At 35.3% G+C, this 12294-nt stretch overlaps 1 protein-coding gene across 1 annotated transcript in view; it reads right to left on the bottom strand.

The window, feature by feature from the left end:
* Positions 1-12294, bottom strand: part of LOC119068246 (dopamine receptor 2) — a 92015-nt gene that overhangs the window by 25272 nt on the left and 54449 nt on the right. The window contains exons 2-3 of the mRNA XM_037171777.1: positions 4096-5183; positions 2367-3144 (exon numbers count right to left, since the gene is read on the bottom strand). Coding sequence (XP_037027672.1) covers positions 2367-3144; positions 4096-4522 — 1205 coding nt within the window. The 5' untranslated portion in view covers positions 4523-5183. The remainder of the gene's footprint in view (positions 1-2366; positions 3145-4095; positions 5184-12294) is intronic.

The raw sequence follows: 12294 nt of genomic DNA, 5'->3' as shown, positions 1-12294 counted from the left end.
CAAAATTTGTATTTCGTAGCACACTACTACAGATAGAGGCAGTGAAATTTCAGCATGAATTTGTTTCAGCTGTTTTTCAACAAACAAAATGTTGATTGTATGTGTGGATCAGCTGAAAATCAGCTGAAGCAAATTCAAGCGGAAATTTCACTGCCTATGACTGTAATTATGAAAATTGGTTAGTTCATTAAAATTACAGTAGCTTTTTAGTCTTTGTTACATATATAATGGTTCAATGGAACTACCATTCAATTAACAAATTTTTCAAAAAGTTACTTTTCTGGATACGCATAAAAAATGTGACGACGGGACCGAGAGCGTTTGTAACTTTCACCACATGCCCTACGCTACACATATTCGTTAAACAAAGTTGCAATAATAATTTTATTTCTCGCTTTACCCCCGTTTTGCGCCACAAATTGTTTAAGTGAAATAATTGTAATTTGCATTCGGTTTCGAGAGTGGCAAACCGTTTTGAATATTTAATTTGATTTTTGTATGTCGAGCGCATGCACTTTAATAACAATATAAACTTAAGATTTTTATTATATTGCTTTTGATATTGAGTAAGGAGGAATATACTAGTGAATGTCGTGACTTTGGCGGCGAACAAATATAAAAATGGAAACCGTGTGCATTGCATATCGAACAAATGCGTTCAGTTCAATTATTTCTTTTCATACTACACACAACTTGAAACTGGCATTCGGCTATAACACAATTGTATAAGTACATATACAGTAGTTTTAACCTTCTCTGTGTGTTTTATGTTCTAAAATAGTGCTTCTACTACTGCATTGCTGCTTTAAATAGGAATTGCATACACATCGTCACATGCTAGTTCTTATTTAACTCTCTATATATTATCCGAATAAAACGTACGAATAATACGAAATTTGACCTTAAGTCAATTCTAGAGCGAGCTGATTTCCATTCGGGTCAGTTAATTCAACGATTTTTCTTCTATTTTCTTACCAGCGTAATGGAATTTTCGATTTTTCGACAATAAAATCACAATCAGCTTTGCAGCAATGCCTAATACTGGTTGTATGTACAAATATGTTGGCAACGAAGAAGCCGCCAGACGATTTGGGAAAACAATCGCGTCACGTTAGTATCGGGGTCGTGACGAAAATGCTTGACGAGACTGCTTTATGGGATTTGCATTTGTTTTTTGTTAATCTCAGTTATTGAACACATGTAAATTCGTGAATCTCACTGGAATAGTACCTAGAGATCCGACACGTGTAGAGACAGACTTCATTATTTCCAAAAATAATGCAGGTTTTCCCTAAACGGAATATAATGAGTGTAGCTTCACTGGAATGCAGAGATATTCGACTTTTTCATTAGTTTCGAGCATGTTGTTTCAACCGGTTAAACATTGAGTTGAGAAATTGTTTTTTTTACAAATTAAAAGGATGAGTTCCGATGTTTCTAAATAGTATTTACGGTTCTTCTCGTGTTTACCTTTATTTGTAACTAGAAGGTTTTGTTAATTTCATTGATGATATACTTGGTCATTCGAGGAGATCAATTATCTCACGAAAATGAGAATTTTCATATTTGTCCCAAGTTATATACACAACTTAACACACCATCTGAAAAACAAAATAGTCATTTCCATACCTAGTCGAGGTCAATTAACACATGAAAACGAGACTTTTATCCCGAGTTATGGATTTTATCTGCCGAGAACGATAATCTCGATGCCTCTAAGGCAAATTTGTTTATCTCGATCTTTTTATCTGCTCTCGGCAGTCATAGATGTTTCTATTGACGATTTCGGCTCGGTACATAACTTCCAAAATAACCATTTTAGACAGAGGTGCATAATCTACTATTATGTGTCGATGCAAAGATAAACCCAAACTTCCTCTTCGAGGTGATGCATAATGTTAGTCTTACCACACATACCCATATATAATCACTGACAGCCCTAGGGTAGTAATAGTCATTTACTCAACGCATTGTGCGTCTAAGTGATACGTTACTTCAACCTCCAAAATTTGGTTTGGTTTTTCGGCTCAAGGTACGAGCGTCCCCCTCGTTAATAACCAGATTTTCACACAGAAACGTAGTGTACATGTTAAATTCGACGCCCTAAACATGTAACATATTCACGCTTAACGAAAGGACGTAATCTACTAATTTATTCCTCCAGACAAACACTGAGTTGTGTAATACTTAGGCAGCTCTTACTAAATGTTGTAAAAATCGTATTGTGAAATTCAGAGCTTTAATGACTAAAAACTTATGATTTGAACATGTGTGTCTGGCAATAATTAGTAATGCTACACTCCCTGATATTTTTAATATTAGGGGAAAGAGACTACGTGTTATCGTGAACAAAAAACTATTCTTACCTTCTGAAATCTCGACTCCAACAAGCATATATTACTGGATTCATACTCGAATTTATCCATCCCAGCCACGTAACGACAGCCGATACAATTTCTTCATGTTCTATACACTGTATACAAAATCCCGACAATAAATTCACAACAAAAAATGGAAGCCAACAAATTATGAAAACACCCATCACGATGCCTAAAGTTTTTGCCGCCTTTTTCTCTTTTGCAAATTTTGCGAGCTTTCTTGAAAGTGAGAAATTTTTCCCCATATGCCGATGCCTTGCTACAGCCAATCCGTTGTTGTGCAAGGCCGATAATGGTTCTTCTTCGGGATCTTCTGGTGTGGATGTTGCCGTTGCCGAATGATGATGATGGTGGCCTTCTCTTGTGGTACCACCACGATGTATGCGTAATGTTAATTGTAATTCACCTGAAGCCATTAGCACTTGTTTCGTTCCGAGTTTCAGAGATCGCGTTTGCACAACCGCTGCCCGGTAGATGCGACAATAAGTGAACACCATAACGAGTAGAGGAAGATAAAATGATATTGTCGACGAGAAGACTAAATATCCTAAGTGCTCTGTAAATGTACACTTGTATGCGGGCATGTCACCTTCTCTGGCGGCGCGCCACCAAACGATAGCCGGAAAACTTATAGCACCAGAACATACCCACACGACGCCGATGAGAGCTGCGGCTTTCTTTCTCGTCATCCGCATTGGATAAGAAAATGGGTCCGTTATCGCCCAATATCGATCCAATGAAATTACACATAAATTCAAAATAGACGCTGAAAGTTGAAGAGTCATTATGTTATTTCGTGATTCGGTGGTTAGAATGATAAATTAATGTGCGCTAATTTGGTGGTGTAAACAATTTCAAGGAAATTAAATTACGAACTCATGTCATGAGATTTATGCGATGAAAATTATTTAATGTTCGAATCGTAACAATACCCCCTGGGAAACTGCAAAAAAAGTGCTACACTTGAGAAAAATGTCTTACTCATTGACAATAAACCATTGTGTTAGATTTATTGTATTGAGCTTGTAGAGGCATCTGTATGAAGGGCATGTGATCTTCGGTCAGTAAAATAATTTTTCAGTAAAGTCTTGAGGATTTTTAAAAATAATCTAAATTATCCAACCAGACCTTAGAAGAAGAATTGGAAATCACATCTAACGCTCCACTTATAACTCGACAAATTTATAAATTAAAACCGAAAGAGGTTATTAGGGATACTCACTTTCACCCTGGTTAGCCTTCAAGTCCTTACGTACTAGCCTAAAAAACGATAATTCCAAATGGAATTCTTCTAGCATTGGTAACATCTTAAAGTTAACTCAAGCTTCTTAAGATTGGGTAGTTGCAGAGTATTTGGTGGCTTCACTGAATGACTCATATGACGTAACCCAAATACAATGAGTTTGTGTGCATTTGCCTAGCCTACATTTAGGCGAAATATCAATTAAGCAATTAACTTTCCTCAAAGAGTTTTGCTGGTGATGAAGACTACACTTGTTGTTAGCCGTGAAATACTATTGATGAGATCTCTAAACATATAAATCAAAAGTGAGTGAGGAATATTACAACACAATGAGTCAAACATAGGCGTGCTCTGTTTGATGTAGCGTCTGAGTTTTAGTAAAGAAGGGACATTAGCAGGGCCTATTTTCCCACATTTTCTCAAATTTTTCAAGAAACAATTTTTGGGAAAATCCAAACTACAATCACAATTCACCTGTGCTGAATAAAACATCTAACGACCGCCATATATCACACCAATCCGTTCCGAAAAACCATGTATTTTCTAATACTTCGTATAATGCTGAAAATGGCATAACAACCAATCCGACTAGACAATCAGCTACCGCTAAGCTGGTCACAAACAAATTGGTCGAGGTGTGAAGATATCGTTCCCGAATAACTGCCAATATCACCAACGAGTTACCGAAGACGGTCGCAAATGAAAATAGGAATAAAAATGCCAACAGTCCAATGCGATCATTTGGCAATGCTTCCAGGTATTTCGAAAAGTTCGGTTCAGTGGTGGTTGTACAGCAATTTTTTTCGATAAAGTACAAGTCGTCCGTTGTGTTGTAAAATGATTTATTGTCGAGCGTAAACAACTGTGAAATATCCCAATAGTATTCAGTTACATTATTCATTATTATTGGTGTTGTATGTTTGGTGAAGATGTTGCGGTTTATGTGTGTTGAATCGCGCTTTTACGAAATGGACACTAGAGCACAATATTCAAACCATTTTTACAATTTCATTTTTGGGTTTCATTTCCAACTTAAGGTGGTACCATTTTGAAATGTGAATTTCTGCTTTGGTTTTCCTTATACAAAACTATTTGTGACCAGCGCATTGGAGCGCCTTACAAAATGGCTGGTATTCAGTATGGGCACCAAATTGTTACCGACTATTCACTTTTTTCAATAAGGCTTCCGTCTACAGAAATAAGCAACACACATTCACTTCGACGGTAGGGTTTTTGTTTCTCTAGCTAATTAAAATTATAATGAAAAATTAAAGAACTTTTTTGGTGTTCAAATAGAATACAAAACACTTTGATCATTTTCTTTGGTCGTCGAGTTACACTGAAATTCTCATTGCATTTTTATCGACAACACCGCGGTTTATTTTATTCATCTTCACAAAACCGTTTACCAACACTGAAACCCGTCCGGGCATCACTTCTTTTACGAATTTTGAATATCAACTGATTTTACGGATGGTTGACTTTTAAAATTTATTAGAACGAAGATTATACAATTGCAATTGACTCCGGTTCTTCCATACGACAAGCTGAATGTCGATGCACTGAAATTAGAGAAAAAAGAAACTGTAATTATGCGTACAAATACTGGAGAATTTTACTAAATAGTATTTACATGCTACATACGTCGAAAGCTGTATTTTTCATGTTTCAAGAACTTCTTTCGACTCCCTCAGGATAAAAATGAAAAGTCTCGTTTTCGTGCGTTAATTGACCTCGTGAAATATATTTTAATAAGAACAATTCTTCCATCTTCCACATATTTTTCTTGAGTAATGATTCCTTTTTTGTTCACATATATCCTACATTAGGCCTGCTCTGAATGCCTAAACTATTTTTCTAAACTATCCCACATTCCCCGGAGTCAGAGCAGGCCTAATCCTACATCTATAAAACACGGCTGCCTCAAATCGTCTAAATAACCGCCTAAATGTGCGAAACACATTTCCCCATATTTTCGTACGTTTTCCTAGGCAAATATTTTTGGGAAAATTTTGGAAAAAATTTAGAAAAAATCCCGAAAATAGTTTCTGGACCAGGCTCAATGCAGGCCATGCAAAATGACCTCAATCGCTTTTGTTCATGATATGTGGGAACAGATCGAGTTTAGTGTGATTTGTAGTACATATCGAAGCAGGTCAACTTCAGGTTCAAAATGATCGGTCAACACAAAGTTTACAAAGTCTATATGAGTCGATATGTTTAAGCTAGTGCGGTTCACTAAAAATTGTATTAAATTCGATCGTAGGTAAAATAACATCTCTTTTAAGCGATTAAGTTATTTTACATGAATCGGACCAGTTTCGAACCTTAATTGAGAATCAACAGAAAGATGAAGCGACACTTTGGGTCGCTGTAGGGTTAAAGTGGAAAAGTAAAAAATCTTTTTTGTAGTCTCGTTCCTCCTTCCTCAAAGAAATCAAATTTTCCTAAGATTTTCTAGTTTCTAAATTTTACATCAGATTTGTACAAGGGTTCCCGCATTTTTTCCATTAACGCAACACACGAAGATTGCATTGGAATTAAGTTGCAATAATTAAATCTGTTAGTGTTCAACCTAAGCTGCTGTGTTTGAAATAAAATGTTCTGTCTCACTCGTTTTAACATACTAAAGACAGCAGTAACTGGAGCTCAATTGTTCTTTTCGTAACATGTGCCTTAAGAAACATTTTACGCAAAAGATGTCAAAGTTGTCCACCCGAGGCGAAGCCGAGGTTGAGTTGACAACACATTGTACATGCGAAATTCCATCGTTTCAATTTGATTGCAACAGACTGGCCAATGAGCTTGAAAAATTACAAATAGATGCGGAAAAAACTATATCCCATCCTAGTTATAACTAAATTTTCGTTGTCCACAAAAAAAAACTGTCAATATTATTGGATGAAAAACCATTTACGTAAATGGACAAAAATTCAGACGTTGTTGGTTGTTTCAGTGCCGCGATTTTAAAATTCGCAAATTGATGCACTTTATTCAATAACTAACCCATTTTTAGCGGGTCGACTGTCACAGTGAAATAATATAATTACAGTTTTACGAACGGACATCAAGTCTTGTTTTATATGGAAAAACATATTACAGAGGACAGAAAATTCCCGGTTAAATGTTGGGTACATTGGTTTCGATATTTCGCAGTATAGCCTGTTATTTACGCAATTGATTTTGGTTTCGCGTAAAACAGCCATCTGGAAATGGAAAAATCCAGTTAACTTGGATAAAAAATATTTAAATTTTTGATAAATAATTTGAAACTTTTTTTTATAATTCAATTGGGACTTTTTAACACATGCGGTATGTAAAATGGGCAATGTGATCACACTCGGTTGAATTTTTTAGTTTTGCTACTGGCGGTGAGTTCACGTTTTAGGTTACAAACCTAACCTATAATCTGATCAAACAAGACCATAAAATTCGGTTTTATTTTACTAGAAATATTTTTTTTAATCGGCCACACCATTTTTGTTTCCGGGCGTTTATGGTGCTATTGATAGGGAATTTCAAGGTGATCATTTCGTAGAAGATTTTATTTTAAAACGACCTCACCGACTCTAAGAAAATTTGAAAATTTTAAAATCATGACATTTTCAGAAAATTTTACCCCGAAATGAAACGACCCAGCCGGTTTTGATCTAATGGTAGTTTGTAGAGAATTGACAGACGATTCTAATTAAAGTATCGTCGGGTCGAAAGGCTGTAGCTGTGAGTCAGAGTGAGACATCAAAGTCCAATTTTATAGTTTTGTCAATGAGCACCCCAATTTTTATTGATTTTATTGGCTTAAAATGAAGGCTAGCACATCCCATTTAACATATTAAAAAATTGGGAGAGATTTTTCAATTTTTTCAAAAATCCTGAGATTTTTTAATGGAAAGTTCGACGAAAAATGAAATTAATTGCTATGTACTGGTTGTCTCTGGTCTACCGAACAATATATGCACTAATGAGAAATTTAACATTTTTTATTCTGGATGTTGTATTGCTTCGGACACACCGATCGTTAGACTAATTTTTGAAATTGAAGAGTACAAAGAATGAAAAACCAAATTGAAATTTGGAAATAAAATTTTTGTTGTACGCGCTCTAATGAGATTCGAACCCGAGACCTCTTGCGTATGAAGCAAGTCGAACCGTCCGTCAACATTTTTACTTTGTGAATGTGGAAAACTTTCACTGATTTTTTCACCATCGGGAAGCTTTCTGGTCATGTCTAGCTCATGCACTGCTGGGTATAGCTTCAGTTGCTACTATATCCATTTATGAATGAGAGATATATACGACATGTAGAAGAAAAACATAGGCTAAAATTTTATGTGTTGGTAGTACCGAATTTGAGCTAGTTAGCTGTCAAAATTGTATGAGACGATGGTGTAGCGATGCGCTGAAGCGCTGTAGGAGCTACAAAGTCTCATACATTTTGACAGTTAACTAGCTCAAATTCGGTACTACCAACACAGGTTGTTTGTTCCACGAATATTCAACTTTGTCGTATATATCACTCTTTCATATATACTATATCTCATAGCCTGAGACCTTTCCAAAAATACCATACTTGCCCTATTCGATATCTGGCTTGTATTCTTCACGATGTCAAATATGTGGGTAAGTCGACCTACTCGAAAGATTTTTGAGGCAGTTTTTTATTTCCAATTTTAACCGAAATAAAGTTACAAATTATGTCAAATAAGGTGGATATGGACTCATTTAATGAAGTTTACACGCAAGGTGCTACATTCTAATTTTTTTAATAGGAGACAAAAATTCGAGAAAAATCGTTCGCTTCGCTCACGTCTTCGCTTGACATATTATATTAAATTGTATCTATGAGAAAAGCTAGAAAATCGAACATTTTGGCGTCTACTCTGTTGATATACAGCTTTATAAGGAGCTTCTAAATTGATTAGGAGTAATTTACTATATTTGCATTAAGTGTTACAAAAAAAATATGTTCAAATAGCTTTTGCGTATGTGAAACTTTTTTGTTTAAATGAAACATTTTATGTAGAATTAATGGCACAGAGTGAAATAAGTTGAAATACCCACGTTTTACCATTTTTTTGCCACAAATAAAACTATAGCTAGTCGACAAACACACATTTGTTGTTTACACCAGCTGGAGTATAAAAATTGCACTTTTGCGCTGTATTTCCCACTGTAAAGGATTGTATTATTAGTGTGGTTTCTGTGCAATTCTTTTATTTTAATTTTCGAATCCGAAATAAATTTTAAATGCAAAGTTGAAAGCAAAAATTCCTTTTGATCACTTTTCACCATTCAGTTTAATAAAAAAAAGTCAAATTAAACAAATGAAATAATAAATGTCTGCAGTTTTGCTGAAAGGTTGCATAAATACTTGTTCATTTCAAACGAAATGCGAGTTTTTCGCAAACACGATTCTTTTGCGACATTCTGTATGGTAAAAGGATTTGTGTGATACGCGAAGTATGTTTAATGCATAGTTTGAATTTACCGCCTTCTACCGGGGACTTCTACGTGGTTAATTAGGTGCACAAATATCGCAAGCACTTTCAGGTAGGACTTTCAAAACTAGGTACTCTAGTATCGATGCGAAAATCACATTCAATGCTATTTTATGGTTACAAACACCGACCTAGTGTAAGAAAGGCTCTGTTGCATCAAACATATGAATCTCGGAGCATAGTACTTCATTAGATATGCAAAGTGTATTGCAAACTTGGCATGCAGTCGCATATTTAGTGTCTCAAGCACTTGCTGTCATAAATAAACATTTCTCGAACTCAGTGTTGAAAAGTAAACTTACGTTGACGTTTTCGACGTGTTTTTGACGAAGTTAGGAACAATGTTTTTCCTAAACGCAGTGGGAAATAAGCGACATCCATCAAAGACAAAAACCGATTTTCACAGTAGTCTATAATACTAGTCTCATTTCGCGTTGCAAACTCTATACCAGCAGCCAACGCCACTGTTTTCTACAGTAAGTGCATGTGGACCACATGATGTGGTGACAACGGCAAACAGTTTGACAGAGTCTCCAACATGAATTGATTTTATTAGCACCCATGTGTTTATGAACGTGAAATCATACATAAATTGGCATTCGCAAACAGTTGTGGATAAATAAACAAACAAAAATATTTCCAAATACGACTAGCAATAAAAAGTTATTTGCACAAATATAAATTTTAAGTTTGAATGGATCATTTAAAAAAAGATTTTTTTGTTTTGTTTTATGAAATCGGTCATTTATAGTCCGAAATCTATCAGAAGCCTAAAAATGCAGTACAGCTGCGAGCGTAAATATAAAACTGTTTGTCTGTTTTTTGTGTAGTTCGATCCGATGGTTTTATTACCCTAACGGCTCTTAATCATTAAATAACCGTTATGAATACAGTACTCGACGATTGCCATTATTTATTTAACAAACTGAAGTCATGTTCCCCTTTTCGCTCATTTGTGTTACGTACATTCACACTAGAATCGTACACCATCAATAATTTGCCGGCACCACTTTTCGCAGAAGAAGTTATGTTATAATATGATAGGACAGTGTTATTGCCTATACAGTCAGCTAAGCTAACGCACAATTAACATATTAGATGAAGTAGCGAAATGTACGAGTAGGAATACAGTTCATGCATCGGGGGGCTGGCGACATGCACCTCGGAAAAGGTGTAACAAATTGTAGAATTTCTTCAGTGGCTTCAGTGAACATATCAAATAATAAAGAGGTAAAAGTCACAATCCTCAGCAAGGTCAGGTCAATTCAGGCTCTTTACTTAAATCACTGCTCCTTACATATTAGAGGTAGTGAAATATAAGCATAAATTTGCTCCAGCTATTTTTCAGCTTATGGAGCCTCTGCCTCTGGAAAATAAATTTAATTGCCTCGTAGAAAAGTCAGTGGCGAGACAATGGGTAAATGAAATTGTTGTTACTCAGTGCCTAAAAGTCGTTGGAAAATTGGTTAAGTATATCCTAGATTTTCTAGATTTAATCAGTTAGGGTGATCATTTCTGATCAATGTATATCCTTAGTATCCTAAGTATATCCTAAGATTATCCAAATTTTGGTAAAAAGTATTTTTTTGACAAATTTTGAATCATATCGAGAAGTTTTGGAAATTTATAGCTAGCAAATCAATTTTCCAAAAGTAGGTGGGTTGGTTGAAAATCGATTTGTTGTTAGGATAAACTTGATCTGGCAGGTTTTCAAATTTCAAAGTGAAATTATGGAGGATCCGACTGAGCTTAATTTTCGGAAAGAAATCGAAAAGAATTTTTTTTTTATCGCCTGCACCATGCGAAACTTGACCATTTCACAGCAGTTTGAAATGATGAATTTCTTTGAAATTACGTGAATTTCTTGGTGACATCTAACTTTCGCATAAGACACAAAGAACAAACCAGATTACATTGGTTCCTGATACGTAATTCAATATTTTGGAAACAATATTATGATAGTTGTAAATCGCAAAGTTTATATCCGAGCCCAAGGCGAAGACGACATATACACATGTCGAAAAGAAGCCTTCGTTTCAGCAAAGTTTGTATTGCTTTTATGTCATTTACTAAGTATATTTCTCAAGCAATTTTAAGAAAAAATATTTACATTACGAAATTAGTGCCCCGAATTTCTATATAAATGCTGGGTCTTAGGTGAACATTCAGAAGTTTTTTCCAACACATTTCAAAGAATTAAACTTCCCGAATTATATAGTCGACAGCAATGATTTTCACATAATACCTAGTCGAGTAAATGTAAATTGTGTCAGAATTGCATAATAAACTTTTGACGATATACCAACTTGTAATACCATTTTACATGCTACATTATAATTTGGATTTGATTTGGTGTATCAAACAACCTCCCGCCGTTACACTTTCCACGTATCTTCTGATATCAACAAGAAAATACAATTTTCGTTCATACATCTCCCAAGTGTTGAGTATGTGTTTTTTTGCTGCTATTTGTCTACCTGTCATTAAAAAGTTACATTATTTATCACTCACCGAACTGACCTCAGCACACAGGTAATTACTATCTTAAACAGAGAAAAAAACCGTAACGGTATTCAGGTCGTACCACATGTCACATTTCGTGTCATCGTATGTACCTTTCTTTACCGCATACTCGCTGAACAAACGATAAACACCCCGTCAATATCCTTTTACACATTGCGTGTATTATATGTTTTCATATAATTTGTTGCTACTGACATTTTTATTGAGTGAGGCAACATTTACACACTCCAATCCACGGCCCACATATATATATATATATATATATATATATATATATATATAAACGATAGAAAGACAAATTCTCTTGGCTCCTTTTTTTCGTCTTCTTTGGTTGACTTTCGTTCAATCACATCACAGAGTGGCAATGCTCATAAGAAACACTGCTTTGCGATGACGATGGTTCGGCCATGCAGATAGTTGAGAAAGCATATGTTTTACACCCAAATATATTAAGTGTTAGCCGAAAAAGTCATGTGTCATCTATGGCAAATATTTTTTGTGTGTGTTGTTGTCTCCACGCCAGTCCTTTCACCATTATTTTTAAAGTTGAACACCGAGAAAAATATGGGATATGGATGGAACTCGTTTGTGGGATCTGAAACTGTGATTGGCCACAATGGTTTGAAAAAGCCTCCTACATATCGTGTGGGAC

Source organism: Bradysia coprophila (assembly GCF_014529535.1).
Source record: "Bradysia coprophila strain Holo2 chromosome X unlocalized genomic scaffold, BU_Bcop_v1 contig_173, whole genome shotgun sequence".
In the NCBI taxonomy this organism is placed as follows: Eukaryota; Metazoa; Arthropoda; class Insecta; order Diptera; family Sciaridae; genus Bradysia; species Bradysia coprophila.
Note: the sequence above shows the minus strand (reverse complement) of the source record. Positions and strands in the feature narration are given on the sequence as shown.